The sequence below is a fragment of the Embiotoca jacksoni genome, unplaced genomic scaffold, assembly GCF_022577435.1.
Source record: "Embiotoca jacksoni isolate LCO1_2020_lvr unplaced genomic scaffold, fEmbJac1.0.p SCAF_3, whole genome shotgun sequence".
Lineage (NCBI taxonomy): Eukaryota > Metazoa > Chordata > Actinopteri > Embiotocidae > Embiotoca > Embiotoca jacksoni.
The window spans coordinates 18,297,439-18,322,024 of record NW_027185381.1 but is presented as its reverse complement, the minus strand read 5'-3'; the positions used below and the strand labels follow the sequence as shown (position 1 = coordinate 18,322,024).

At 40.8% G+C, this 24,586-nt stretch overlaps 3 protein-coding genes across 5 annotated transcripts in view; 1 reads left to right on the top strand and 2 right to left on the bottom strand.

Moving 5' to 3' along the window:
• Nucleotides 1-796: 796 nt before the first annotated feature.
• Nucleotides 797-5,076, bottom strand: bhlhe41 (basic helix-loop-helix family, member e41). Of its 2 annotated transcripts, none has more exons than XM_069162790.1 (5): nucleotides 4,501-5,076; nucleotides 4,342-4,408; nucleotides 4,048-4,155; nucleotides 3,828-3,939; nucleotides 797-3,472 (listed from the first exon to the last, which is right to left on the bottom strand). In XM_069162790.1, exons 1-5 carry the CDS (start codon nucleotides 4,560-4,562, stop codon nucleotides 2,541-2,543), a joined length of 1,281 nt encoding a protein of 426 aa, XP_069018891.1. In that variant the 5' UTR covers nucleotides 4,563-5,076; the 3' UTR covers nucleotides 797-2,540. The 2 variants fall into 2 exon arrangements, with proteins under 2 accessions (XP_069018891.1, XP_069018890.1); XM_069162789.1 differs by having other exon boundaries at nucleotides 4,048-4,158; nucleotides 4,501-5,073.
• Nucleotides 5,077-6,213: 1,137 nt separating this feature from the next.
• sspn (sarcospan (Kras oncogene-associated gene)) lies at nucleotides 6,214-13,054 on the top strand. The gene is made up of 3 exons (XM_069163164.1): nucleotides 6,214-6,581; nucleotides 8,077-8,163; nucleotides 10,104-13,054. Exons 1-3 carry the CDS (start codon nucleotides 6,354-6,356, stop codon nucleotides 10,461-10,463), a joined length of 675 nt encoding a protein of 224 aa, XP_069019265.1. The 5' UTR covers nucleotides 6,214-6,353; the 3' UTR covers nucleotides 10,464-13,054.
• Nucleotides 13,055-15,980: 2,926 nt separating this feature from the next.
• itpr2 (inositol 1,4,5-trisphosphate receptor, type 2) overlaps nucleotides 15,981-24,586 on the bottom strand; it is a 55,541-nt gene continuing 46,935 nt past the window's right edge. For both annotated transcript variants that reach the window (XM_069162430.1, XM_069162431.1), the window contains 2 exons: nucleotides 19,087-19,248; nucleotides 15,981-17,311 (listed from right to left, as the gene is read on the bottom strand). In XM_069162430.1, the coding sequence (XP_069018531.1) occupies nucleotides 17,231-17,311; nucleotides 19,087-19,248 (243 nt within the window). In that variant the 3' untranslated portion in view covers nucleotides 15,981-17,230. The remainder of the gene's footprint in view (nucleotides 17,312-19,086; nucleotides 19,249-24,586) is intronic.

Below are 24,586 nucleotides of genomic sequence, written 5' to 3'. Positions count from 1 at the left end.
ATAAAATGCTAATTAAGCTTGAGAATGGCTAATATTACTTCAAATGAGGTTTATAAAGAGTTGGCATAACTAGGAAAATAAAGCAATTCACCTAAACTTCTAGGTTGCAGAACTTAAGAGAGCAAAACTAAACAAAAAATGTGTAGTTTGAGCCTTATTTTAACAAGATGCTGAATTTATTGAAAAATAGGACACACCTCGAAGCAACACGCGTCCTCCCAAACCTTTAAAAGGTGTAAACTGGCTGAAATTGCATATATATCTTGCCAAAAAAAAAAAAGAAGAAAAAAGATATTGGAGAAAACATAGGTCTTTTAATTGTTCCTTAGATATTAAACTGATATTGTAGTAAGCCCATTTAATGGCAACAACAAAGGCTGTACTTGATCCTGCTTAAAGTTTTTGACAAGTTGGGAGGAGGCCCCTTGTTTTTCATCAGCCTGTACAGACTGACTGTAATCTCACTTCATCACACTTAGTCACATATTGTCACATGACATTTGTTTAAAGCCTTGGCTTACAGTAGATTCCTCGGCTGTGACCTGTCAGCTGATTGTAGTGTAACAATACATCCCACCTTCTGAGCTTCCAGTATCGTTTACACACGAGTGCTTTAAGTAATACTGAACTTTTGGTCCTGTGTATGTATAAACTTTCTTATATGTATTGCAAATACATAAATATTACAAGTCGGTGGTAAAGGCTCACACATGTTCACTGAAGTCGAACTGCATTTGTTTACATGCGAGACTGAAGAAACACAGAATAAGTGTAGTACAAGAAGAAGCCTGCAAAGTTTAGTTTTGGATATTTATTTTACAACTCATCAGCAATAATTTAGAACAGCATGTGTAAAGCATTAACGAAATGTGCAACAGTTGCTCAGTTAAATCTTTTTAAAAAACCCATAGACTTCTACAACATTGACAAAGACATGTATACTTCATGGTATATTCACAAAAACCTATTTACAGACACACATGCCACTTTATAGAACAGTTGATAACAGATCTGAGGCAAAACCAGCTGAGGAAAACTACAAAAGCAATGTCCTGTATGCAAAATACAATGAAAATCATCTGTCTATTCAGTCACATGTGAAACTTAAAAAAGCAGAGCAACACTACACTTGCAGGAATTATTTAGAAAAGAGGCCGAGATAAAGTTCCTAAAATGGCAATGACCACAGTTTGTTTCCCAGTTTTGTCAGATTTTTGAAAAGCAATGTTTTACATAATGACAGCATATAACCTGGATGGCCTAATGTGTGGAGGGGCGGCAGCTTGTCAAATTTAATCAAGATTTTCCCATGAAAGAGCTGGAAATAAGCAGTGCTTTGTAAAATCGGGAAGATTACTGAATCACCACTTTACTGCATGAAATCATCACAAACCATCTTCTCTTTGAGATTAAATGAAATCATATCTTTTTTTATATCAAGACAACTCAACACAATAGAAATGTTCAAAGAGAACTACAGTGATTGACTTTGAAAATGATCAGGTGACTGTTAGAGGGGGGGAGTAAAAGCAGAAAAAAGTGCACTTAACTTCTCAGAGAGTAAAGTTCATCCTACATACAAACTTTTAACAGCTGGGAAAATACAAGTACATTCAAATATCAAAGATCTATAAGGTGCTATCCTACAATGTTTCCTGGAGGTACAGGAGGTCACTGCATCTCTGTACAGAAATGCTTAAATCAGGGGGCGTACAATAAAGCAAACCCTTGTGAACGAAGGGTTTTGTCTTCCTATTATTCTGAATTATTTCAGTATTTTTTTTTTCATCACAAGGACAAACAAGCAAAAGGAAACCAGGGGTAATCTTTTGTAAAGATGAGTTCAGGGAAATCAGGCATAACACCTCTCCCGTTATTGTGTGTGGTTGTTAGAATAGCTGATTTTGGGGTATGCTGTTAATGGTCAGAATGGTACACGTGTGTTAAGGGGGTTACCATTCATTTCTTCTCAGGAGGGGCAGTAATGTGCCTCCTGATCAGCCTCCCCCATGCAAAGTTGGGGATGAGGTACAGTAGGCATTCCACTTCCAGGAGCACTTCTTTTATAGGCCCATTTAGTGCACATTTACATAATGATGATTCAGACTATCTTTCAGGTAATACTATTTACAGTCAGAGTGAACCAAGTTGTTAATAATCTTGGCAGAGGTCAGTTGCAACTTCATACATCCAAAGAGACTCATTGATTGGGGGTATTGCGCACTGTTGCAGTACTCAAAGTTTTGGCACCAATGTTGCCATGTCAAAATATTTTATCAAAGAGGATAAAAAACTAACTCCAGCACAACACAGCCGTGTAGTGTCAATCATTGTCGATAATCATTCAGATTGTTTAATCTAGTATAAGTGCAAAAGGCACACGCGTCACAACTGTCCCCTGTTTTGCCAAGATATTGTACAAGAGAAACTCTCCTGTGAAACCCCGTTTTAAAACTAGCCTAATTTAAAAAATAAAAATTAAAAAAAAAATGAAAATACATAAACTCCATCAGAATGCACAGAAAGTTATCACAGACTGATTAGCTCGTCTGACAACCAGAAAACTGGTTGTGTGGGCTATTCTTGCTCTCCTGGAACGTGTCACCTACGTCACCCTCTCCTTCGTCACTCGCGGGACTTTCCGCGCGCTCCTCAAGCGAGCCCTCCTCAGCCTCGTGTGACCCGTTGTTGTCTTGAGAGTGTGAGTCCTTGGATTGAGAAGAGGCTCCAAAGTGCGCAGACAAGCCGGGAAAAGCGGCAGCAGCGGCGGCGGCTGCGTGTGCAGGGTATAGCCAGGGGAAAGGGGAAGCAAGCGCGGCCGCCGCTGGGTACATGTACTTTTCAATGTTGTTTTTGTCGAAAAAAGGCATATAAGACGCCGCGGCTGAGGGATTGATGAAGTAGAAAGGCATGCAAATTGGTGTCTGCTGTCCAACATTGCTTATTCCCATCAGAGAGTTCATAAACGCCACATCGGGTCTGGTGGGGTCTGCGCCTGCTGTCCCGTTCACAGGCCAGCTCATCTTTGGTTTTTTGGCAGCCCGATCATCTCCGAACTCTTGCTTGATCTTCACTGCTTTGGGTCCCTGCGCCTTATTTCGCTCACATTCTTTATCTTTGCCATCGCTCTTTTCGGCTTCGCCCCCGTATCCGCTGTCCGTGTCTGTGTCGTTCTCGTTAAGCTCTCCGCCCTGGGTCCTCTGGATGACCGGGACACAGTTGGCTTGACTGTCAGATTTTTGCCCGTCTTGTGCGTCCCCGGCGGGTAGCTGGTGCTGGAGCGGCGGCGCGCCGGGCTGGAACTGCGCCAACACCTTGTGAAGGTGGTTGATGAGCTGCGCGCACCTCTGCTCTCGCGCCGTCCAGTTCTCAAACTGACTCAGGTACTGCAGGACCTCTTTGGCACAGGCCTGGAACCCGGAGTGGAAAGCGTCCAGATCAGCATGAATGGAAGATTTCATCGACCGATCCCCTGCGAAATTCAGATTAACAGATCATTATTCTGTAAAGTGTAGCGCATCATAACGGTTACAAAATGAAGCGGGCGCTTATCAACAGCACGTTTGCATGTCTGCATACCGACAAAAGAGTGCTGCTTCTCTCTGATTCTGTCAAAAGTATAAGTTTCTCTAGTAGCTTTTCTAAAAAAAATATATATTTTTTTTAAAAACCCCATTATATTCTGTTCCATATTCCTTGTTTTTCCATATGTGCTGCTGCAAATTCGTCTAATAGCGTCATGCAATGCAGTTAGTTTAATCAAACAACTTAATTTCACTGAAAATTCTCTACAACGTGTAGATTCAAGTTTAGTTTGTTCATCTTACCATTCTGCAAAGCAATAATCTTTTGGTGCTGCTGCTCGGTGACAGCAGTCAGGGCGTTTAAATGTTTCAGCGTTAACTCCAGGACAACTGCTTTCTCCAAATGCCCGAGCGTCTGTGGAGAAAAACAGAGGATCAGTCGGTCGTTTATGAGATCTCTGTTGTGTCTAAAACCCTTATCCGAGCACGTAAAAACTTTTTTTTTTTTTTGTCATGATCTCACCGATAGCTTGAGATGTTCGGGTAACAAATCTTTAAGTTGTCCAATACATTCGTTGATTCTGTCTCTCCTCTTCTTCTCTATCAACCGGTGTGGTAACTTATAAGCGTCCTGCTGGCAAAAAAAATAAAATAAATAAATACATGCGTTTACAGTATTAAAACAGAAATCTGTAGGTAAGGAGTTGTAATACACAACATACAAATTCTATTAAGTTGAATTAACATACAAATGGTGGATTATCAAAACAGCTAACTAAATATTAGATGCAAGAATTAAAAGAAAAACCGCGCTCACCTTCCCACCATCCTCTCGTTTTATTCCTCTTTTGGATTTGCACATGTAGAGAGAGGGGTAATCCACCCTAAAGTTAAAGAGGAAAGTGTCCGGTTATTCACCAGGATGTCGTGAGTTTATAAGAGACAGTTTGACACAGTTTGCCGAAAGCACACTCACCCCAAGAAATCCGCGTGCTCCATGAACTGCCTGTCCTGTAAATGCGGTATCCTTTCGTCCATCACTTCTCTGCTGCTGGTTATCCGCTTCCTAACTTCTTTGGGGAATGTTTGTTATTCCACGACCCACACACGGATGGCCGAGGGAGATGATGCACGGTGCGTGTCCTCCAGTGGAAGCTGCGCTTCAGACTGATGTCTATAGTTCCCTGAGCTGCCACTTTGCAAAGCCGTCGGCTCTGTGGTTAGAGCGCACGCGCGCCTCCGGTCGAGAACAGCTTCCGACTCACGTGTAGGCTGCACCAGCACAAAGTCCGGTAATTAGACCTCGTCTGTGTTATAGCTCCTATCGCCGCTGTTCCTATAGAGATCTACTCTAAACCATTTTGATCTGGTTGCTGAAACGTGATTCGTGCGCAATATGCAGGAGAGGAAGAGACGCACATGCGTGAAGAGGCATAATCTGCAGAAGCTGTCGTTAACTACAGCAGCGTTTTTGCATCCAACATTATGCTCTCCGAAACTTTACAGCTCGTGCTGACTGTTCACGTGCAGAAACGGGCCGATTTGTGACCGGATACGTCCGTTTTCACCAAAGTATCTTGCGTACATTCGCAGCTTGGAATTGAAGCACGTCCGCTCCTCTGTGTTTGTTAATACAAGGCGCGTATTTTGTTGTGGTTTGGAGCAAAAAAAAAAAAAAAAAAGGTCAGTCGATCACTCCGAAACCAAAATGCAACTCTTCAGTGAAAACACGGAGGTTAATGTGGAGTCAACACAGAGCGCAAACACGGGACGCCCTCGTCCAAGTATATAAAGCGTGCGTGCTAGTGCGCGTTCATGCAGTCTGTCGCTGTATGTTGTTGTGGGGCAGGGTAACCTACTCATACATCAATCGTCCAAGGCTGCGTTGTCAGTAACCATGGCACCGGCCCAGCTGTGTGCTCAAACACGTGCGTCGCGATTCTCTACTAATCTCAGCTTGGGCGATGCTCTCCCACCTTCATCAGGAGTTGTTGTTTTGTTTTTTTATTGCAACATGAGGTTTTGTGACTTTGACTTCTCCATTAGGCGGGTGTGCCAGAAGAATTCATCTCTACTGAATGCACACATTTACCCAAAATAATTCAGTCACTCAATTTGTGTTATTATGGCACTATAGTTAATCATAAAAGTATGAAACAACAATAATTTTACATCAAAATATGTAACTGCAAATCACAAGTTTTATAATTGACTCCAGGAAGTTAATCTGATAGTCAGTGACACCTGCTCTTGTGAACATTAAAGTGCTCAAAAACACTCAAATCTGAGCTCCTCTAATGCCCTCACATGCCTTGTGATCACATTACTCCTTCCTGTAAGTCATGTGACTTTTTCTGGCTGGCACCATATGGCTCTCTTGTGTAACAGTGCTGACAAAGAATGATCCAGTCACTCTCTCTAATGAAGTGTGACCTCCTCTGTGCTGGTTTTTCATTAACTCGTACCTGCTTTGCCTCTGTACTTCCCTTTCTTGTCTTTAATGTGACTACATGAGAAATCATCTCGGTGTCGTATGTTGGAATCCCCCTTCGTGTCTTCCTGCCTCCCTTCCCTCCTCTTCCTTTCCTCAGTATGCTGCCTGCTCTATATGTGGCACTGGAGCCGCTTTAGGAATCCAGTCCAAATGTTTTCCATATTAGTTCAGAGCCTTCCAAATAGCAGCCGAGCTTGGCTTATGGTGAGAGAAGGCAGGGAGGGGAAGGGAAGGGGAGCGTGGCAGACGGCAGGCAGGCTCGTCCACCCCAAACATTGCAACAGTAAAAGTTGTGAGGACAAACAGGGACAAAGAGTGTGAAGACAGGCGGAGGAATGGGACAGGGGCAGAAAGGTTCCTCAGACAAGAAGGAGGCCAAGAGGAAGAGAGATGACGGCGCAACACCAGATGATGGCCATAAGTGTAGAGTCTGTCGTTTCCCTCTGCTCGTCGCCCTGCTGCAGCTGCTGTTTGGGGTGGCTGTCACAGTCGTGGCCTTCCTTATGTTGGCGATCAGCCCTTCACTCTTGGCCAGGGAGACGCCACACTGGGCTGGGATCATTGTAAGCGCCGTCCTTACGCATCCAGCCACTATATCCACTTGTTTGCATGAAACCCGAGTCTATTTCTGATACTTCTGCATGACCCTCAGCTACTTCCCGTAAAGTTACGTCCATGTTTACCACACTGCATGTCAACAGTTGACCTCACCGATCTATTTCAGTTATATACGCATTGGAAATCACTGCTATTGTCATGTTGCAATAAATCTCCATCTGTCGTACTCCTTCTGAATGCATACACCTGAATTTCCCATCCTGAGTCACACGAGTCTGCCTGCACGTTCTGTTGTTTGTTTTGTACATCCAAGAAATGCTCAACATCTGGGCAGATGAGACAAATCACCCAATCACAGCATGAGTCCAACTGACCCTTTGAATGCCTATATAGCACTTGAGGATCTCATTACTTGCAATTGCTATGTGCAGGCTTGTTTATACCTCCTCATTCTTACCATCTGCCTTCACACATACAAATACGCCACACATTTAATTATCTTCATACAAAAGTTTAACTTCTCTAACAACTATGCAAACAGTTAATAAGCCTTTTAATTATGTTTATGTGTGAAACTTTAAAAGTAAGTGATGTAAGCAACGAAGGCAGCTGAAACGTGAATTAAAGTGTAAGAGATTGAGACGGTTAAAGATTCATTTCAATAGTTGGAGATCAAAGTTGATCGATAGTTAAACTGTAAACAACAAAAGCACTTAAAATTGAATTCGAAGGGCTTCATAGAGCAGAAGTTTGTTAACAATGACATTTAACATGCTGAAAGCAACTGAATTGTCAGTTAAAGTGTAAGAATAAAAACAAGTGATCAATGATTATCTTTCTCTGTCAAATTCAGAAAGTGAAACAATTAATTGTTAAATTTTACGTATTATATGACATGAGAAAAACAATATTCTGGTCACACTTTAGTGACAGAGAAAACATGTTGTTCCTGTTTGGGCCCTATGCTAGCCAATCACAGATGCCATCTGCTCTCGAAAACATCCCTGGATACCAGCATCCCGAGTTAGATGCTCACGAGATTCAGCCAAGTGAAAAACACTGAGGTCATCAAGAACTTTCCAGAGAATCCTGAGTGCTTAAGAACCTGGGAAAAACATCTAAATAAGATGCCGCACGTTAGTCACAAGACTCCAATTGCGCTGGAGAGATAGAGTGTGAGCGTGTCTGTGTGCAAGAGAGAGAGAGAGAGAGGGAAAGACAGAGTAATGTAATCAGATGGCAGCTTACTGCTGAATCATGCAATATTAACAAAGACTCCTAAAAACCTGGGACCTAATTATTTTCTAGAATGAGATTCTTCTTCCTTTTATAGCAGCAAACATACATGTAGATACTGTATATCACATCATGCCAACAAATTATATACATGGGTTGATCGCAGTCTTTGTGATTGCCAAAATAAGAGTTGACATTTTCAATGTCTTGATAGGACTGAATCTAATCAAACAACGGCAAACATTTTCTGGTGTGTTGTTGCAGCTGTGTTTAGTTTCCATCCTGGGCTTCATCCTGTACTGTATCTCCAACCTACCTGATGAGAAGGCGTCTTTGAAATTCATTGTCAAGGTGAGTTCACAGACAAACTGATGCACTTGTGAGAAAAGTGAGAAAAACAGTAAATAACTTAAATCAGATTCATTATCAATTCAGAATGAGCCTCTCTTGAAACTCACCAAAGACTATCTTGGTTTGCAGTAAAAGGTTTGATCAGATGGGTCGCTTTATGTTCCAGAAAACATTTCTGTTACTCTCTGATTCAGTACTCGGCTGTTCTTAGGGAACACCTGTCAGTGCCATAGAGAGAAAAGAAATTAACTGCATTCCTGTTTAAAAGAGCTCCGCGGGGATCCCTGTGAGTGGAGGAGTGCTTTCAGTAATGCGACTTGATCGTACAGCTTCATTAGCCACACAGTATATGCAGCTGGAATTTCAGGGCAATTAAAAGCAGTCCACCATTGTTTCCGTGGAAGCAGCATCTTCGTATTTTTTTGTCTGGCTCTTCTGTGCATAGCAGGATTAAATATGTAAATACAATTTAAAGACTCCTCAGCAGTATTTTGCATTAATACACGAGTGCAGCTAATTTACAAATTTGGTCTTTGAAGATGGGCACGTTAGAAAGTCAATGCCCACTGTGACTGTGTTGTCGTTTTTAAACACCATCTGTCTCTCTCAATCACCAAATTACACTGATTATGTTCATTTACATTTTCATATGTAGAGTGTACTTGCTCGCTGTTGAAATATAACAGTGTTTTTTCCATTAACCTCAAGATAAACTGAGACATATCAACAAAATCTTGCACTGTCGTACAAGTACTTTGTCTTTTCTCTCAATTTCCCGTCCATAAGTACGGTAATGTCAGCAATAAGGGCAAATAAAGCTCTGCTATAAAATCCATTAATAATGTGTATGTCGGAACAGCTGAAATCAGTCTGCTGCATCTCTCTCCCTCAAAACCAGTGTGCTGTAATTTATTTATGTTGTTAATTCAGTGACCCCAAGGCTACACTATATTCATTCGTCCTTAAGAATTTATGTCTTTGCAGTCAGCTCATCTATTTATTTCAGTTCCCCTGGGCGCAAGTTGAGCAAGTAGAAAATGTGCTGTAACTGGAGACATTTCGGATGTTAAATGTTTTTGTGCTGTCAGATGGGGATCCTGGCTCTGATGTCCTCATTTATTATGTTAAGACACTCATGAGTTTGATACGTTTTCAAGGGCTCAACAAGGAGTGTTTGAGGACCACATGGACTGTAAACAGCAACAACAACAACAACAACAACAACGAGTCTTTTCAGTTTCTACCTGCTTTTGGTTTCAGATTTTTCCATGTTGTGAAGCACTTAATGTTCAATAAAGTGCTTGTTGAGCAGCGCATCTCCCTGTAACCAACCATACTCCACATCTCACAACTGCGCCAAAATTAACATAAATGCCATTTTAAATCAAGCACCACTCATCACTTGCATAATTCCATAAGAAGCATGTAACCGAGAGCAAAACACACCCGTGAACGAGGGCTCCTGTTATATAAGCGATGGATTAAGATGAAGGTTTAGTGTTATTGAGATTGTGCAATTGCATAAACAGCACAAAGCCTCCGTCACATTTTCCAACTGTATTTTTAGACGGTCTCTGTTGTTCAGTATACTGACACGGGACGTGCACTAAAGGTGGAAAGCGGCTGTAGCTGCAGGGCAGTGTAACATGTGTGGTATCTCCTGTCTGTGCTCACAGCTGGGCTCCTACTCGGCGGGTCAGATCTTGCCCTGTAGTATTGTGGGTAATCTCTTTGAGCTGAATTTGCCATAGGCACTGAGCCAGCATGTCTGTTTCTGAGCTACACTTTTGGCACGATGGGGTAATCATGAAACAACCGACTAAAGCAGGAGCCAGATCGTAATATAAAAAACACCGAATCAAAGATCAAAACAGGTTTTCTGTTCGAAGCTTTCAAAGTAAAAGTCCAGGATCTCACGCCAGTCCTCTGTCCCTCTGCAGCTCCTCTACTTTATCCTGTGCACCATTGGCCTGGTCATCTCCGTGCTGGTCGTGGCGTTCGCTGGACACCACTATTCCCAGACCAGCAGCTTCTTCTGTGGGCAGGCGGGAGAAGACTGCGTGTGCACGCTGGATGAAGATGACCCAATCGCTCGCAACTTCACCTACGAGGGCGTCGGCGACTGTGAGGTGATCACCGGGACGCTCACGCTCTACTTCCTGCTCCAGATCGTGCTGAACCTGGCCCAGGCTCTCGTCTGTGCCGTCGGCACCTTCATCATGTGGAAGCACCGCTATCAGGTCTTCTTCGCCGGTCTTCAGATCAGCTCTCCCTCCACCCAGGGGTGGCAAAAAGTTTAGGGCGATGCCGTCAGAGCTGATGGGACGACTCTGCTCAGTCAGATCAAGATGCAGGGTAATGCCACTTATGTGACGACACTCTGAAGTACAGGGACATTTGCCTTTTTGGTGTGTGCCTTTGTGTGTTTCCTTCTTCCTGTTAACATTTTGTGGTAGTTGTTCTATAATGGCTATTTGCACAAATTTTGTATTCACGTTTAAAACTTTGTACTTTCATCCAGTCGTCGGTGTTAACAACTTGAATACACCGATCAGCCAAAACATTAAAACCACTGACAGGTGAATCATTACTACAACAGCCCAACGATAAATCCTCCATTCATGAGGATTATAACATTCAGTTAAACTGCTCTTGGTTATACTGAGAGGCTTTCATATCATTTTGTTAACCCTATTCATTGGAAACAGGAGGAACAAAACATTAGGAACACCTCTCAGTAGTGCAGTTCAACAGCTCCATACAAATCTCCAAAATAACCTTTAAAATAAATCAGTGCCATTATTATCCAATCATATTGCGTCCTATAAATAATACTTAATGCTTCACCTGCCAGTGGTTTCAATGTTGGGGCTGATCGGTGTATATGAAGACAGAAAGACAACTGGGTTCTTTTTAAGAAAAAAAAAAAGTATTTCATAATAATGACTTTTTTTCTTTTTATCTTGACATTTGCTCTTGTGACATACAGCTTGTATACAGTTGCATTACTAGACAAATTATAACTGCATCAACAAAATATCCCATTTGTTTTGTATCTCCAAAAATCTACATGGTCTTTCAAAATGTCTTTTGGCTTAAATTACTGAGATTAAATGATTATGGTAGCTTTAGGAGGTACACTGCATCTCGTTGTTCTCAAGTTACAATTTGCAAATGTTAAAGGGTACTGCCTCAAGCTTTAGTTTTCACACCATGAAATGTTCAAATATTAACTAAACCTAGCAGCAAATATTAGAAAGATATTCTTTAAATATTAATTTAATTAAATGCTTTAATATTTTATTGCTTTACAATGACTCGGCAATCAACATCTATTAAACTTTGCAGCACATTTTTACATTATTTGCTAAAAGAAAAAACAATGTTTTTGGAAGGGGGCAATTATGTCAATTTACTTAATGAATAACTTGTGTTGTGTCTCATTTGTTACCATACAAACATATGCAGCTATGTAAATACTGTTTAAAATCCTTGATGGAAAACAATAGCACAGTAATTTTCAGCTAATAGAAGCAAAGCCCCGACAGACCAGAATGTAAAAACTGATGCTGACAGCGGTAACACAACCTGGGCAGACTACACTCCATGAGCCTGAAGCCAGACTGAACTGGGCTGTGGCTTGCGAAGGTGGAGGCCAGTAGCCAGTATGACTCAAACAGCCAGTAGGAGTCAAAACGACTGCAGCCACAAAGGGAGGAGCGGGTGAGCTGGGGTGAGGAAAGGGGGACTCAGACGGGCAGCTGGACTGAAGTAACTAAATCATTTCAGTGTTTGAATTGTGTTCTTCTCATTCAAGCAGCGAAAGAGAGGAAACGACCACAAAAATAATAGGTTTGTATTTTAAAAATACAGCTTTATTTCCTGATTACTCTCACCTCAGGTGCCGACAGCCGTCGCAAACAGTCTATACGTGCTGAGAGGCAAATGGTAAACGTGAGGCCGTTTCCATAGCAAATTAGGTGGAATAGGTTCCCAGAGGGAGAGTGCTGTGACTGCAATACCAAATCTGTTTTGTAATGGGTGAAAAAAAAAAAAATGATATCTTTCTCAGAAGCCTTACATGTGGTGATTTCCAGGACATTTCTTCATGCAAGACTGTGAAACCGTTTGTGGTTACAAATACAAACTCAGAATCACCGTTTGCAATTAATTGTATTATTATTGCTCAAGTAGAGAGCGGGCATCTTTAATTAGGCCTCCCGCAAGCCAATCCAATTTCTGAACACAAGACCAGCATTTCATTAACGTTAATGGAAAGGTATACATCACAACAGAATTTGTTGTCGATGTTAACATCAATGTAATTCTCAAAAGTAAAGCTCGAGTACAAATGTATGGCTATTGTGTGACATCGGTAAAAGACAAAGTTGTTTCTGTCAGGCTCTGGTTGTGATTTACTGTGATCATAACTTTTAATCTACAGAAGTTAAGTGGGACGACTCACGGTGATTAACTGATACAGCAGGCTTCGTCAAAGATCACTCAAAGATCAGGGCAATACAGTTAACGTGCAAAACATGGCCTAAGAAACACGATCACAATCATTTCAGGGACGGAGCTCAACACATTAATCGTAGGAATGATTGATTCATTCTGTTTAATAACACATTTTGCATACAAGTGTGTGATGAAGAACAAAACTGTTTGCAATATTTTTCCATGTGCTTGTTACAAAGTTGATGCATCGTGTGACTACAATGGGTTCAATCTTGCATCCGGACACAGGAAGCCACATGCCAGTCGTAATGGTAGCATGTTTATTTACAAAGAAATGATAGTGAGAAGGGACGTTCCCACCTCCTCCTCCTACTTGGCAAGTCTCTGTGTGGTCACTTGTTGTTTTAAAGGCAAAATAAAACAAAACAATGAATGATATGTGCCGCCGCTAATGCTACTCTGCGTCTTTCAAGGAAACTGCAGAAGACACAGGATCAATATGTCCATTGACACAAATCACTGAAACTTTCACAGCAAGTCTAAAATAGACGAAACTCTCAACCAGTAATTTAAATCATTATTTTAAATGCATATATATATATATATATATATATATATATATATATACACACACACACACACACACATTATGTATTGTTTATATCCAGCTAAATATATAGCGCTTGGTTTAAATTTATAGTTTAAAAAATAAATGAGTGTTCCTGAGAGATGTAATTTTGTCTCGATTCTTTCAGTGCGTTAAAATGCTGGACTCAGTCACACCGCCTCCAGCCACAGAGGTGTATGGGACATTGCCTCGTATTTATTGACCTTCTCTGGGTGTTTTCTCACTCTCTCCATGGAGGCTAAGCGCATGACTCTTGATTGTGGTTTGCGAAAAGATGTTTTTTTAAATGAGACAAATATGTCTGAAGTTGAGTAAAAAACAGTAAATAATCACGTGCAATAAATAGGTTCAGTATGTCCTGGGAGGATGAAATGAAGCAGACTGTCTGTGTGTATTACTTTAAGTAATACCATTTTTTTGGTGAATAGACATCCAAGTTAAATGTCTTCTTTCCATGGTCAAAACATACATCTGATAAAACGGTGTGTTTTGGAGGGGATGCAGGCCGCAGCAGTCGTATCACAATATGGCAGTAACACTTTTTCTAGACAGTAATGATAGTCCTGATATTATCCTCTATTTCCCTCCCTCCCCTGACTGAGTGCGATACATTCCAGTGATGCTGCACTTTACCCTTCTTGTCTATGCAGTGACAGCTGCTCACCATTATGGCACCGCGTGAACTAATTTTAATGGCTGTCACAGGCAGCGGGAGCAAACGCAGGCCTGCCAGCGTAAACACCGAACTGAAGCCAAGAAGGATGGTCTTCTCTGTAGAGGGTAAATGACGGGACAGGATAAAAGACCCGTTTACTTTCTGCGATTCATTTATCATCTCAAATATGGTACACAAGCACAAACACGCAGATCATCAACCAGCCACAGTTTTAAAGCAATGATAAGTAACGAGGGCTGAATTACCAGTGTGGGTGACAGGACTCGATGTAGGTTAACCAATTCTTCAGGGGGTTACAACTATTTTCTCTTCTAACTGAACTCTCGGTGTTCAGGTTAGTTTGGTGAAGTTTGCAGCTTACTAGTATGACCTTGAGCGACAGAGCAAATCAATAGGACAAGCATTTGATTTTAGAGAGGGGGCACAAAAATCACCATGCCAACTAGAGCTAAACTGATATATTGGTGGGCCAATTTTAATCAGCTGATATTAAGAATAGATCAGTATCAATGTATATAAAAACTTTTTCTTACAGAATATAACACATTAAAAGATGCTTGGCGTAGATTACAGAGTTTTCTCAACCTTCATAATACTGAGGCATTATGTCACAGCACTTAAGACACTATAGCTTCACTCTATTTATTTTACAAATTTTTGGTTATTCATTTTATTAAATTTTTTTATGGCAGACAGAGCATTTTTAAATAAATATTGTCATAATAATAGTCCAAAGTTACATGAAAATGCCTTGTTTTTAGTCATAACTGCCCACCACCACTAATACTACTACAGCACCTAAGCCCTCCAGAAACCAGGGAAAACCATGGATTAGAAATAGTTATATTTGTTTTTATAATAGTCATTCATAATTATTAGATTCTCATTGAAGTTTAATGTTTCAGTGCACTGATGTCCGTGTTAAATATCCTGCCTCCATGACAGATCTAGAGTGACAATGCTTTTAGGATATGTCTTTGGCTATTAGTTCTAAACTTACTGGTGAAAAGCGACTGCACCGTCAGCTGCACTATCTACCCGCCAAAAATCTTAACTCGGTTGTGACGTCTTTTTCCAGCGTCGAATCAATCAGCATCACAGCCTGCGATTGGTCAAAAATTACATCTATCAAATAGGTTTATATGCGAAAGCTGGGCGCTGCCAGAGTGAGCGATCAGTTTAATGGGCACATACGATTTGGCCCGTTCCCGACCTGGCCTTTTGTGGTAGCCAAACATTTCAGTAGTTTATCTGTTGCTATTTGCTCATTCCCAACCATTTATCTATTCTAAAAGTGATTTTGGACAACCATGTATCTATTATTCCTTGCCGTTTCAACCATTCATCCATTACTTTAATTGATCCAATTCCACATTTACCTCATTACTTGTATCTATTTGTACACAGCTTCCTTTTAAGCTGTTAAGATCCACTTGTTAACTACTTTTGACATGTTCTTGACAACATGCACATTGCTACATTTGTTCAGGTGTTTTTAAAGAATATCATTATTAATGACCCACAGATAAATAATTATCTAGGCCTACTCTATCTTTCCAAGTAGCCTACCTCCTTCAAACTGCAGCAGCTCTGCTGGTTGGGAATCACTGTTATAGAAAACATGCCTTAGCTCTTGTTTTCGTTCTTTAATAACTTAATAAGCCTGTATTTTTTTTAAGTACTAAACTTAAATAACAGCAATTCTCATAATTAATAGCCGATACAATGAACAATGTGTCAAGATAGAATCAATGGTCAAGAATATCTGAATAAAAAGCCGAACCGTGACATGTTTTTTTTTTTTTTTTTAAACTTTGCCTTTAATAGTAGATGACTGCCCATGCTGCGTGAGCTGAAATATGATATTGTCTTCTCTTTTCAAAGGTCCTGGGTTGCCTTCATGGACAAGTACAAGTTTAAGTAAGTCGACACTAAGTGTGTGGGTGGCCTCGGACAGAGGGGGTCAGGGTGATTATGGGAGAGTTACTCATTCATCCCCAAAGACGACAAAAAGGACTTTGCAAGAAAACTTCCGACTCAAAGCACACAAAACAGTCTTGTTAAAAATTTATTATAACATCTGGCCATAAAATACATTTTTCTACACCGTGTTTATCAGGAAGTGTCACAGGACAGTTACTATGAAGTGCATGCACTCATAATCTGCCATTCATTTGTGCAAGTTTAAAAGACAAGTTCAGACTCATAATCAACTGCAGTCCAAGAAGGAACAGTGAAGATGATTGACACTAAAATAAACTGTAATAAACAGGAGAATATGAGAATGAAATGAGCAGATACAGTAAATATTACAGTATTAGCTGACATCTCTTTAGACAAGAGGATGTTCGTCTTGTAACAAAGAACTGTGATGTTATCATTTTCAATCAGTACATTATGTACCATTATAACATTTAGACTTAAAAAACTTAAAAGAAATTTCAAGTAAGTTCTGCACTGGTAATCATTATTTTTATTCACATTTCTGTTACTTATATACTCTGTAGAAATCTGTAAAAAGGCAACTGAAGTGGTGCAGTGAATGCATATTTAAACACAACACAAAGCATTCAAAAATAATACCCAAAGCTAACCATTGTTTCCAGTTACAGGTTTGATTTTTTTTTATCTTTCTTTTTATTTTTTTTAAAAGTGCACTTTCAGCAATTGCAATGTGCTGTTTATAAAAGTTAATGACTAATGCGGTATGATTCCTTTTCCAAAATCCCAAAATAATGCTCTCATAATTACCAACAGAAATCTTAAAGGCAAAGGAGAGAGTCCTTAATGTTAACGTGCACACTTTTCCCCTGAAGGGCTGCAGGCCAGTCGTTGACCTCTGTGAGGCTGGTTGTTCAGCACTGTGACAGTGGTGGAACGTAGGCCAAGACATGGCTGTCCACAGACTTGACAGCACTTAACCATTAACCTTACCCTAACATTTCCCTCGACCTCTGTCTGGCACACTAACACTACACTGGCAGATGTATGCCTGGCCAATCATTCACAGAGGCGAGTGCTGCTGTGTATGAGGGTGTGCTCCTTGCGGCTAAGTGGGCACACAAGGCACATTTTGTATCCCATAAGGCAGTGTTTGTGTCATAAACAAGGCACGTCTATATGTCAATAATCATGTGTCAACACTTGCTGGCCTCTTTCAGCTTAACATCAGTAATTTTCGCTGTACATCTGAGTCCATGTATTGTTCTTAAGGCTGGAGTTTGTGGCGTCTGCATTTATATCTGGTTTTGTCGCGATACTGCAGCCGAGCGGCTCGTCACTGTCCTATTTGAGGCTCACAGCCCTCAGTGGGCTGGGATGTGATGGTTGGGCTGAGGAGGACCCAGGAATCCAAGCCTCTGCTTGTTTTTCCTCTGTTCTGTCATCTGTGGAGGAGTCAGACAGAAAACATGTCAACCTAGAGTGGCTTTTAATTGGATTGGGGCATTGAAATGACACGCAAACCTGTGTTTGTGGTATTACTGTTCTAGTGGGCACTTTATTATGCAAAATACAATATTCCAACTGGCACACATAATCATAGCATTCCGGAGGGGACTGTTTATCTATTTGAACTGGCAGTGCAGGTAATATCATCCTCCAAATCTTTATTTTATGAGTGAACAAATGTGTTAAGATCAATCAAAATTCAAATTTGGCACATTACTTGATAAATGAATCAGGTTCAGCTGACATCTGTAACAAAATACGTAGGATGAAATAACAAAACTTCTTGTCATTTCAAACTTTGCAAACAGTTTTGTATCAATTTTATTTTTCCTTTCCAACATCGGACTTAGAGTCAATAAAAGAAAAATCTTCCACATAGTTGTATGTAAATAACTTTGTTCAGCACCGCTGTTACGACAAGAAACTAAAATGTCCTTTGGAAACTTCATTAGAGGACACAGTCATGTGTGGGCGTGTTTGTGTGCAGAACTGTGACCTGCACGTTGGATGTTGTATAAGTGTGTGTGTGTGTGTGTGTGTGTGTGTGTGTGTGTGTGTGTGTGTGTGTGTGAGTGGAAGTTTCGTGAATCAGAAGTGTCATAAATGGGCTCCACTAGTTCTGTAAAAAAAAACATAAACTGTACATGGTGATTAAAAGAAATGAGGATGGCTGCGTGGAACCCTAAAATCCGCAAAAGCAAATAGCAGCACACGCACTCACGCACTCAGAGTGAGAAGTGCCGAGGTCAGCAGAGGTTGTAATGAGGGGGGAGCTGCAGGAGAACTTTTCTCAGAAACAGTCTGAGTTTAGATTTGGTGCGAGACCTGCAGACTCGCCCTCGTGACTGCAGAGCTGTGGTCGGGCCTCACCTATTTCTCCATAAACAGACTCACCTATCATGGCCTACAACAGAAATTCTGTTCATCATAAACGGGGAGAAACTTGCTTACAAACCCCATGACACCTTATTTGTCAGTATACACTACAATAAATCTAGATTAGAATAAGACTGCCAGCATTTGACCCAGCAGATTCAAAGACAAGACTTAGGTGTCTTTGCTGAAGAGCGCTTTAACAGCACACAAACTTGGTTGTTCAACGGGGTTGCATGAGGGAACCCAGCCAGCAGGGTGATGTTTTCGACTTAACTGCTTGGCGAGGTCGACAGAAGTTGTTGTTTTATTTATTGGAGTGTGATCCTCCCCCAGTAGGAGTTGTTTTCACACATCTGGCAGAAGAGGAACAAGGACAAGCCTGTGACTGGAATCACATGCAGGGGAGGCAGGTGATGAGAGTGATCAGTCACACTGTAGCAGCGGAGCTAGTCATCCAAACAGCCAGAGGCTCACTGGTGGCTCTCAGTCCCCCTTATTGCTGATGTGATAGTCACCTGTAGTGTTGCGTTCAGTAGTAGAATCCATGTAGATTAGATGGATAGTGAAATGAGACTGCTGAGGCCGCCTCTTTCATGTGACCTCTTCCCCTGCAGGTGTTTTTAGGTGAAAGGAGACTCGAGGTCAGGTAGCACATGGAGTTCATAATCCATGTGCTACAGTCAACTGAGCAGCTGCTGAATAAGATGCTATGATAAAATATAGTTTTTTTTAAAATTCAGAGCATTTTACTAAGGCTTTGAGTTTGAACAACCACAATGCTCAGACCAGACCTTTCCCACCACCGCATGAAAAATAGCTTAAAGTGTCCGTCTACCTGTTCTTTGAGCTCAGCCAGCTGGCCTGAGAGCTGAGCCACCAGAGTGACAGTGCTGTCCAGTTTGTCTTGGAGAGACCGCATCTCATTCTGCTCGTTGTCTCCCTCGCTGCTCACCAGAGACATGGCTCTCATACGGGGGAACCAGTCCAAGTTCTTCTCCTGGAGGAGAAGGGAGAGACGGGACATGAGAGAAACGGTGAGAGGTGAAAGTAGTGAAAGGCTGAAATAAAGCTGACTTAACAGGTCAGCGAGACGGCAGAGACAGTGTGTTGGCACAGACATCGACATGGAAGATTTGCATAGACCTGCCGGTAGCATTACAGTGCCACAGCCAGACTGCAGGAGGAGAGTAAACAGAGAGGTAGTGGTAACTGGAGACAGACGTGGAGGTTTAATATTAATCATCTCATCAGAATGGAAGCTACTCTCTTGTTTTGTGCTTGACACTGTAAAATCTTTAAGCAGCACTGCTGTCTTCTGGATACTGCAAATAGCAATAATACACTAAATGAACAGTAACTGGCATTTCAATTCTCACCCACTCCATAAACACACTGCTGATGTGGGGATGAGTCACGGTCGTCTATCCAAACACAACTGGGAGTATAGTGTTTCTTATGCGTGCGTGTGTGTGTGTGTGTGCGTGTGCTCACATACAAAACGTAGCGGTTAAGTTTATTATCTGATTTCCAACAGTGCAGTGGACAGAGCAACCCATCTGCAGTGAAGCTATGAGAAAGTGTACGCTAAACAAACCTATAGAATTATGTAACAGACTTCAGTGTGTCTGTGTTTGTGTGGGTGTGTGTACTGCTGCTATGCATCTGCATGGATATGTACATCGCGCACTGCGAGCGAGTGTGTGTTTTACAACATGCATGCTCTTGTGCATCTCTGACAGTGAGATAGGTTTCACAGAGACAGACTGCCATCAGCTGATCTTATGTAATATTCCTTTGCCAGTTCTTCAGATAAAAATCACTTAAAAAGGTGCCGAGAGTGGGATTTGACTGGCACCACATTAAGTCCAGTAGGAGGAGTGAGGTATTCTCCCACCTACTCTTATATAAGAATAGACTGCAGGAATAGGAAGACTGATCAGTGTGAGACGCTGAGGACAAAGAAGAGGACGTGAGGGGAGTGCAGTCTGAGGGTGGAAAGGGATGTGGAGTGTGTGGGGGTTATTTGTTTTTGTTTCTTTAATTAATGAGTTTATCACACTTTGCTAAGTGAGATGTTAATAGCCATGACATACCATGGGATTGCTACTTCAAATCTGAACTCACTCATTCAGCAACATGAACAAGAAACTATTATTAAAACTGAAATAAAAAATTTGAGAAAATGAAGTCACTATGACTAGCAGTGGCAACCCTCTTTAATTCTGAAATTAATGTCATTGAAAATCTGGAAAATGGCTTAAATTTGAGATACACTCTACTTTTGGCAATAAAAAAATAATTTACACCTTACATAAGAATAGAGAGGGACTGCAAAGCTGCTTTTACCAGTAATTTGACTAACAAGAAGATGGTTATAGCCATAATGGCTGTCTTAATATTCACTTCACACCAGAAAACACAGCTGACATGAGAAATTCCACTGGCAGGATAAAATATTTACAAATGAGAGGAAGTTATCGCCAATGTGTTACCTAAATCAACAGTTTATCCTCCATGCAGTTGTCATTCCACTTCATCTTAGGCTCAGCTCTACTTGGTCTCACCTGCTCAGTTTTCATTGATTTTAAACTGGCTCTTCAGACTTTATGTTTTAGCTCACAGTCCTTCAGCTTAAGCAACACTTTGTCAGGCTCAGCTGTGCTTCGAGTAGCATTCGAGTAGCAATTGTAGCATTAGAAACGCTAACATGCTAATATTAACCAAACTTCTCATGTTAACAATGTTAACATTCTAACAATCATCCCGTTATGGTGTTTAGCTCAAAGTTCAACTGAAGTTTAGAAACAGAAAAACAGACAAACAGAAAGGGGCTGTGTGAAGCATGCGAGTGAGGACGGGAGGAAAAGTAACAGATCACAAGTTCACAGATTACCTTTACTGGGTGGCTTTCTGTGAACTTGTATTTTCCCAAAAAATGGGTCTTCCTTCTTTCACTAAAGGTAATTGCTGTACTCTAGTACTTTTGCAACTGTCATGACATATTTAGACCTTCTATGAAGTAGAAGTGACTACTTTGAACAGTTTCAGACAGAGATTGTCAGGGGGTCAATTTATTTTAAAAGGTTATAGTCTGGATGCCACATTGGCCCTTTGGCACTGGTTTTCTGTAATTTATACATCTGACTCAGAGTACTCAGAAATTAGATCTGTTACTTCTTTACTGTACTTAGTGAGGTTGTTCCTTTAACTAGAATACTCTCTCCACTGTTGACGACAGGCAAAGCAGTTACACTGCGTTAGCTACACAGTATGAATCAGCTCATTCTATAAGAGTTTGCCTAAAAATCATGGACTAATTTGGGCCTCTGGCATTAAGGAGGCGATGAAATAAAAAGAGAATAGTTTCCTTTTGGAAAAAAACACAACAAAGGCTCTGAGCTCAAGGAAAAGGCGTCAGCATTACTAGAGCTGAGGACTATTTGATGCTTGTTTTAAGTCATCTTTAACTGATCAATTAAGTAACCTCAAAGATTTGAATATAATATTCTTTTGGACGTACAGTCATTTATGCTGGCTGAAGCATCATCGCTTATGTAAAGAGATGAGGTTCAACAAAGACTGTACAGAATCTGAACTATCCCACCAATGTCTTGTTGGTCTTCATTAAACTATGCAGTAATCGACTGTGAAAGTATAGAAAATGTCCTAAAATCTATTTTATTCATTAAATTCTATAGCTTTAAATATGAATGTAAAAGCAAACCATGATATCATTAGTAAATTTCCTAAATGCTTAAAGAAAATAAATATGGCCTCAACCCAGCTGTAATCTTATAGATTTTAGCATAACCTAACTTAATTTACATATCTAAAGTAAAAGGGTTGTTTACAAATGCAAACAACAACAACATCGCACTAATTGGTCAGCCCTTCAAAAGTGGCTGAAATGCGAACAGCGCTGTGAGCACTGGTCTGGTGTTGCCAGACTGGACTATTGGTGCTTTAACACAATGTTTAAATATGAGATAAACAATATCAGTAATGTGGATATAAAGACTAATTGGGTAAAGGCAAATAATAAAAGAGCTGGAACAGCTGGTGAGTTCACAAAACGACATCACTCCACTGTCATGCAGCGTTTGAAACCAGGAAAAGACAACATCTGTGCTATATCATGATACTATATGCAAAATTGAAGACAATATCTAGGCTTATAGCATGATATCAATATGATATTGACATATTGCACTGTCCTAAGTTCAAAAGAAAATAGTTTTGAGAACTAACTGAAACCACCAACATCTAATGGTTACAGATTATAAAATGTGATGTCTGCTTCTTTTTTCATATAAAATTTGTCGTTGATGTTGTTATAGAGAGAAAAAAAAAAAATCATAAAATGAATCTATTATGAAATAAGATTTTTAAGTCTATATTGATGTGTAATATTTACCTTATATGCATGACTGCACTTTGGTCACAAATTTAAGTTAAAGATAGTGGAGTTCGGGCTGTTGAATAATGTCACTGCACTACATTTGTAATCAGCAGCCAAAGACACAGAGGACTGCCAAGAGATACAGTGACACAGCGCACAGACCCGTACACAGACACCAGAGTCACCTGACACACACACACACACACACACACACACACACACACACACAGTCTTTGAGCAAAGCAATTTATAAAGAGCCGTAGCCATACTACATCTCATTAAGCAAAATCTGGCCTGTGCTCTCACTTTACACAACAAATGCTGGCCCTTCATCCAGTTCTGCTGCTGCTTTTACTGCAGACAACAAGTCACATGTGTGATATGAAGGGTTCATGATGTGACAATGACTGTGCTGGTGTGTGTGAGTGTGTTTGTGCGTGTGTGTTTGTGCGGTGTGTGTGTGTGTGTGTGTGTGTGTGTGTGTGTGTGTGTGTGTGTGTGTGTGTGTGTGTGTGTGTGTGTGTGTGTGTGTGTGTGTGTGTGTGTGTGAGAGCGAGAGAAAGGGACACGAGAGCACGTGCCAGGCAGGGCTGAGCTATTAGCAGGCCACTTGAGATAGGTTATGTAACAGCGTTGTGGCTGCTGCAGTACCTGCTAGGCCTGTAGTCGCTGTCATAATTTGACACACAAACAGCCACACACTGATTCACGTCCATATGCACAACGCACCAACTAAAAGGTGTAACAAGATTCCACTCTTTTGAATTTGAAAAGTGGAGCCCCAAACTGCAGACTGACATTCAGTATTCCTACGTAAACATAAGTCAAAACCTGCTCTGGCTGCAGTGTGAAGACTAATAGAGCATGCTGCTGCAGAGATAAGCATCATGGACTACTGCTACTTTCTAATTCAGCTGCTCCTTTATAGCTTATGTCAATGCACCTATGCGCTTTCGCTGAGAGTTATGTGTGAGAAGGTTAGCAATTTCGTTTTTTGCTTTGATTATGTTGGAAGAGTCACAGATTCTTAAAGAAGAAAGGTCATAATCGAGGCAGTAAAGTCTGAGAAACCAAGACTTTTCATCCCTAGTGGGACTTCCTGACGGCATTTAAACGCTCCCTGCTTAGTAAAGGCTCACATCTCAAACTCCATACCCCCACTCTGTAAGGCAGGCTGTCTGAATTTATAGTCTAGTTATATTAGGATTACTGCCTCGTGGTTGTATGGCTCCAACAACTAGTGAAGTTGCAGTCTTTCCAGACTCATGTAATATATGTACTGAAGACTTTGATGGAATTTGGCAAATAAATCTGATTCAGTTTTAAGTTAGACATCAAGGATTAGTGTGAATTCAGTGTTTGACCAAATGAAAAATCACAAATTCGTCTTCTGTTCCTGAGTTAAGGTGTTGAATAATGACCAGAAGAGTGTTTTTGAAGAACAATATGATGTCACAAGTACATTAACCTTTGACCTTTTGGGTACAAATGTGTCATGACTTCATCATTGTATCCTGTTAAACATTTGTGTGAAAGTTTGTCAGAATTAGTGCATGAACTCTTCAGTTATGGCCACAAACATGATTTGTAAAGATTTGAAGAAAATCCCTCAAGGTGCTCCTGAGAGTTGAAACCCTCACTGCCATCTGACGAGATGACACACTCTTTATTTCAATTTTAACATTGTTGCGGCATTTTATCATGACCGGATATAGTTTTATCCAATCCATAGGTAATGTATAAACAAACAGTACACAAAAAGTTGTGTAGTCTATTACCCTCCTGTGTATGTTTGCACTCTGCAGCATATTAGGAGGTGTTAATATAAACTCCTGACTCATCATTTCCTCATCACCCAGCAATACCTTGGCCCAGCATCAGAGACCCGACCTGTTGGAGGACCTGCTGATGCATATTAATTCAATGCCTATCACCT

What these genes read in the sequence shown, in the direction of transcription:
- bhlhe41 (XM_069162789.1), bottom strand. Translation starts at nt 4,562, where the DNA reads ATGGACGAAAGGATACCGCATTTACAGGACAGGCAGTTCATGGAGCAC. An exon ending in GAGCACGCGGATTTCTTGGG is followed by an intron (nt 4,409 to 4,500) that starts GTGAGTGTGCTT and finishes CTTTAACTTTAG; the next exon opens with GGTGGATTACCCCTCTCTCT. An exon ending in GATTATTGCTTTGCAGAATG is followed by an intron (nt 3,473 to 3,827) that starts GTAAGATGAACA and finishes TGAATTTCGCAG; the next exon opens with GGGATCGGTCGATGAAATCT.
- sspn (XM_069163164.1), top strand. Translation starts at nt 6,354, where the DNA reads ATGGGACAGGGGCAGAAAGGTTCCTCAGACAAGAAGGAGGCCAAGAGG. An exon ending in CACACTGGGCTGGGATCATT is followed by an intron (nt 6,582 to 8,076) that starts GTAAGCGCCGTC and finishes GTGTTGTTGCAG; the next exon opens with CTGTGTTTAGTTTCCATCCT. An exon ending in CTTTGAAATTCATTGTCAAG is followed by an intron (nt 8,164 to 10,103) that starts GTGAGTTCACAG and finishes GTCCCTCTGCAG; the next exon opens with CTCCTCTACTTTATCCTGTG.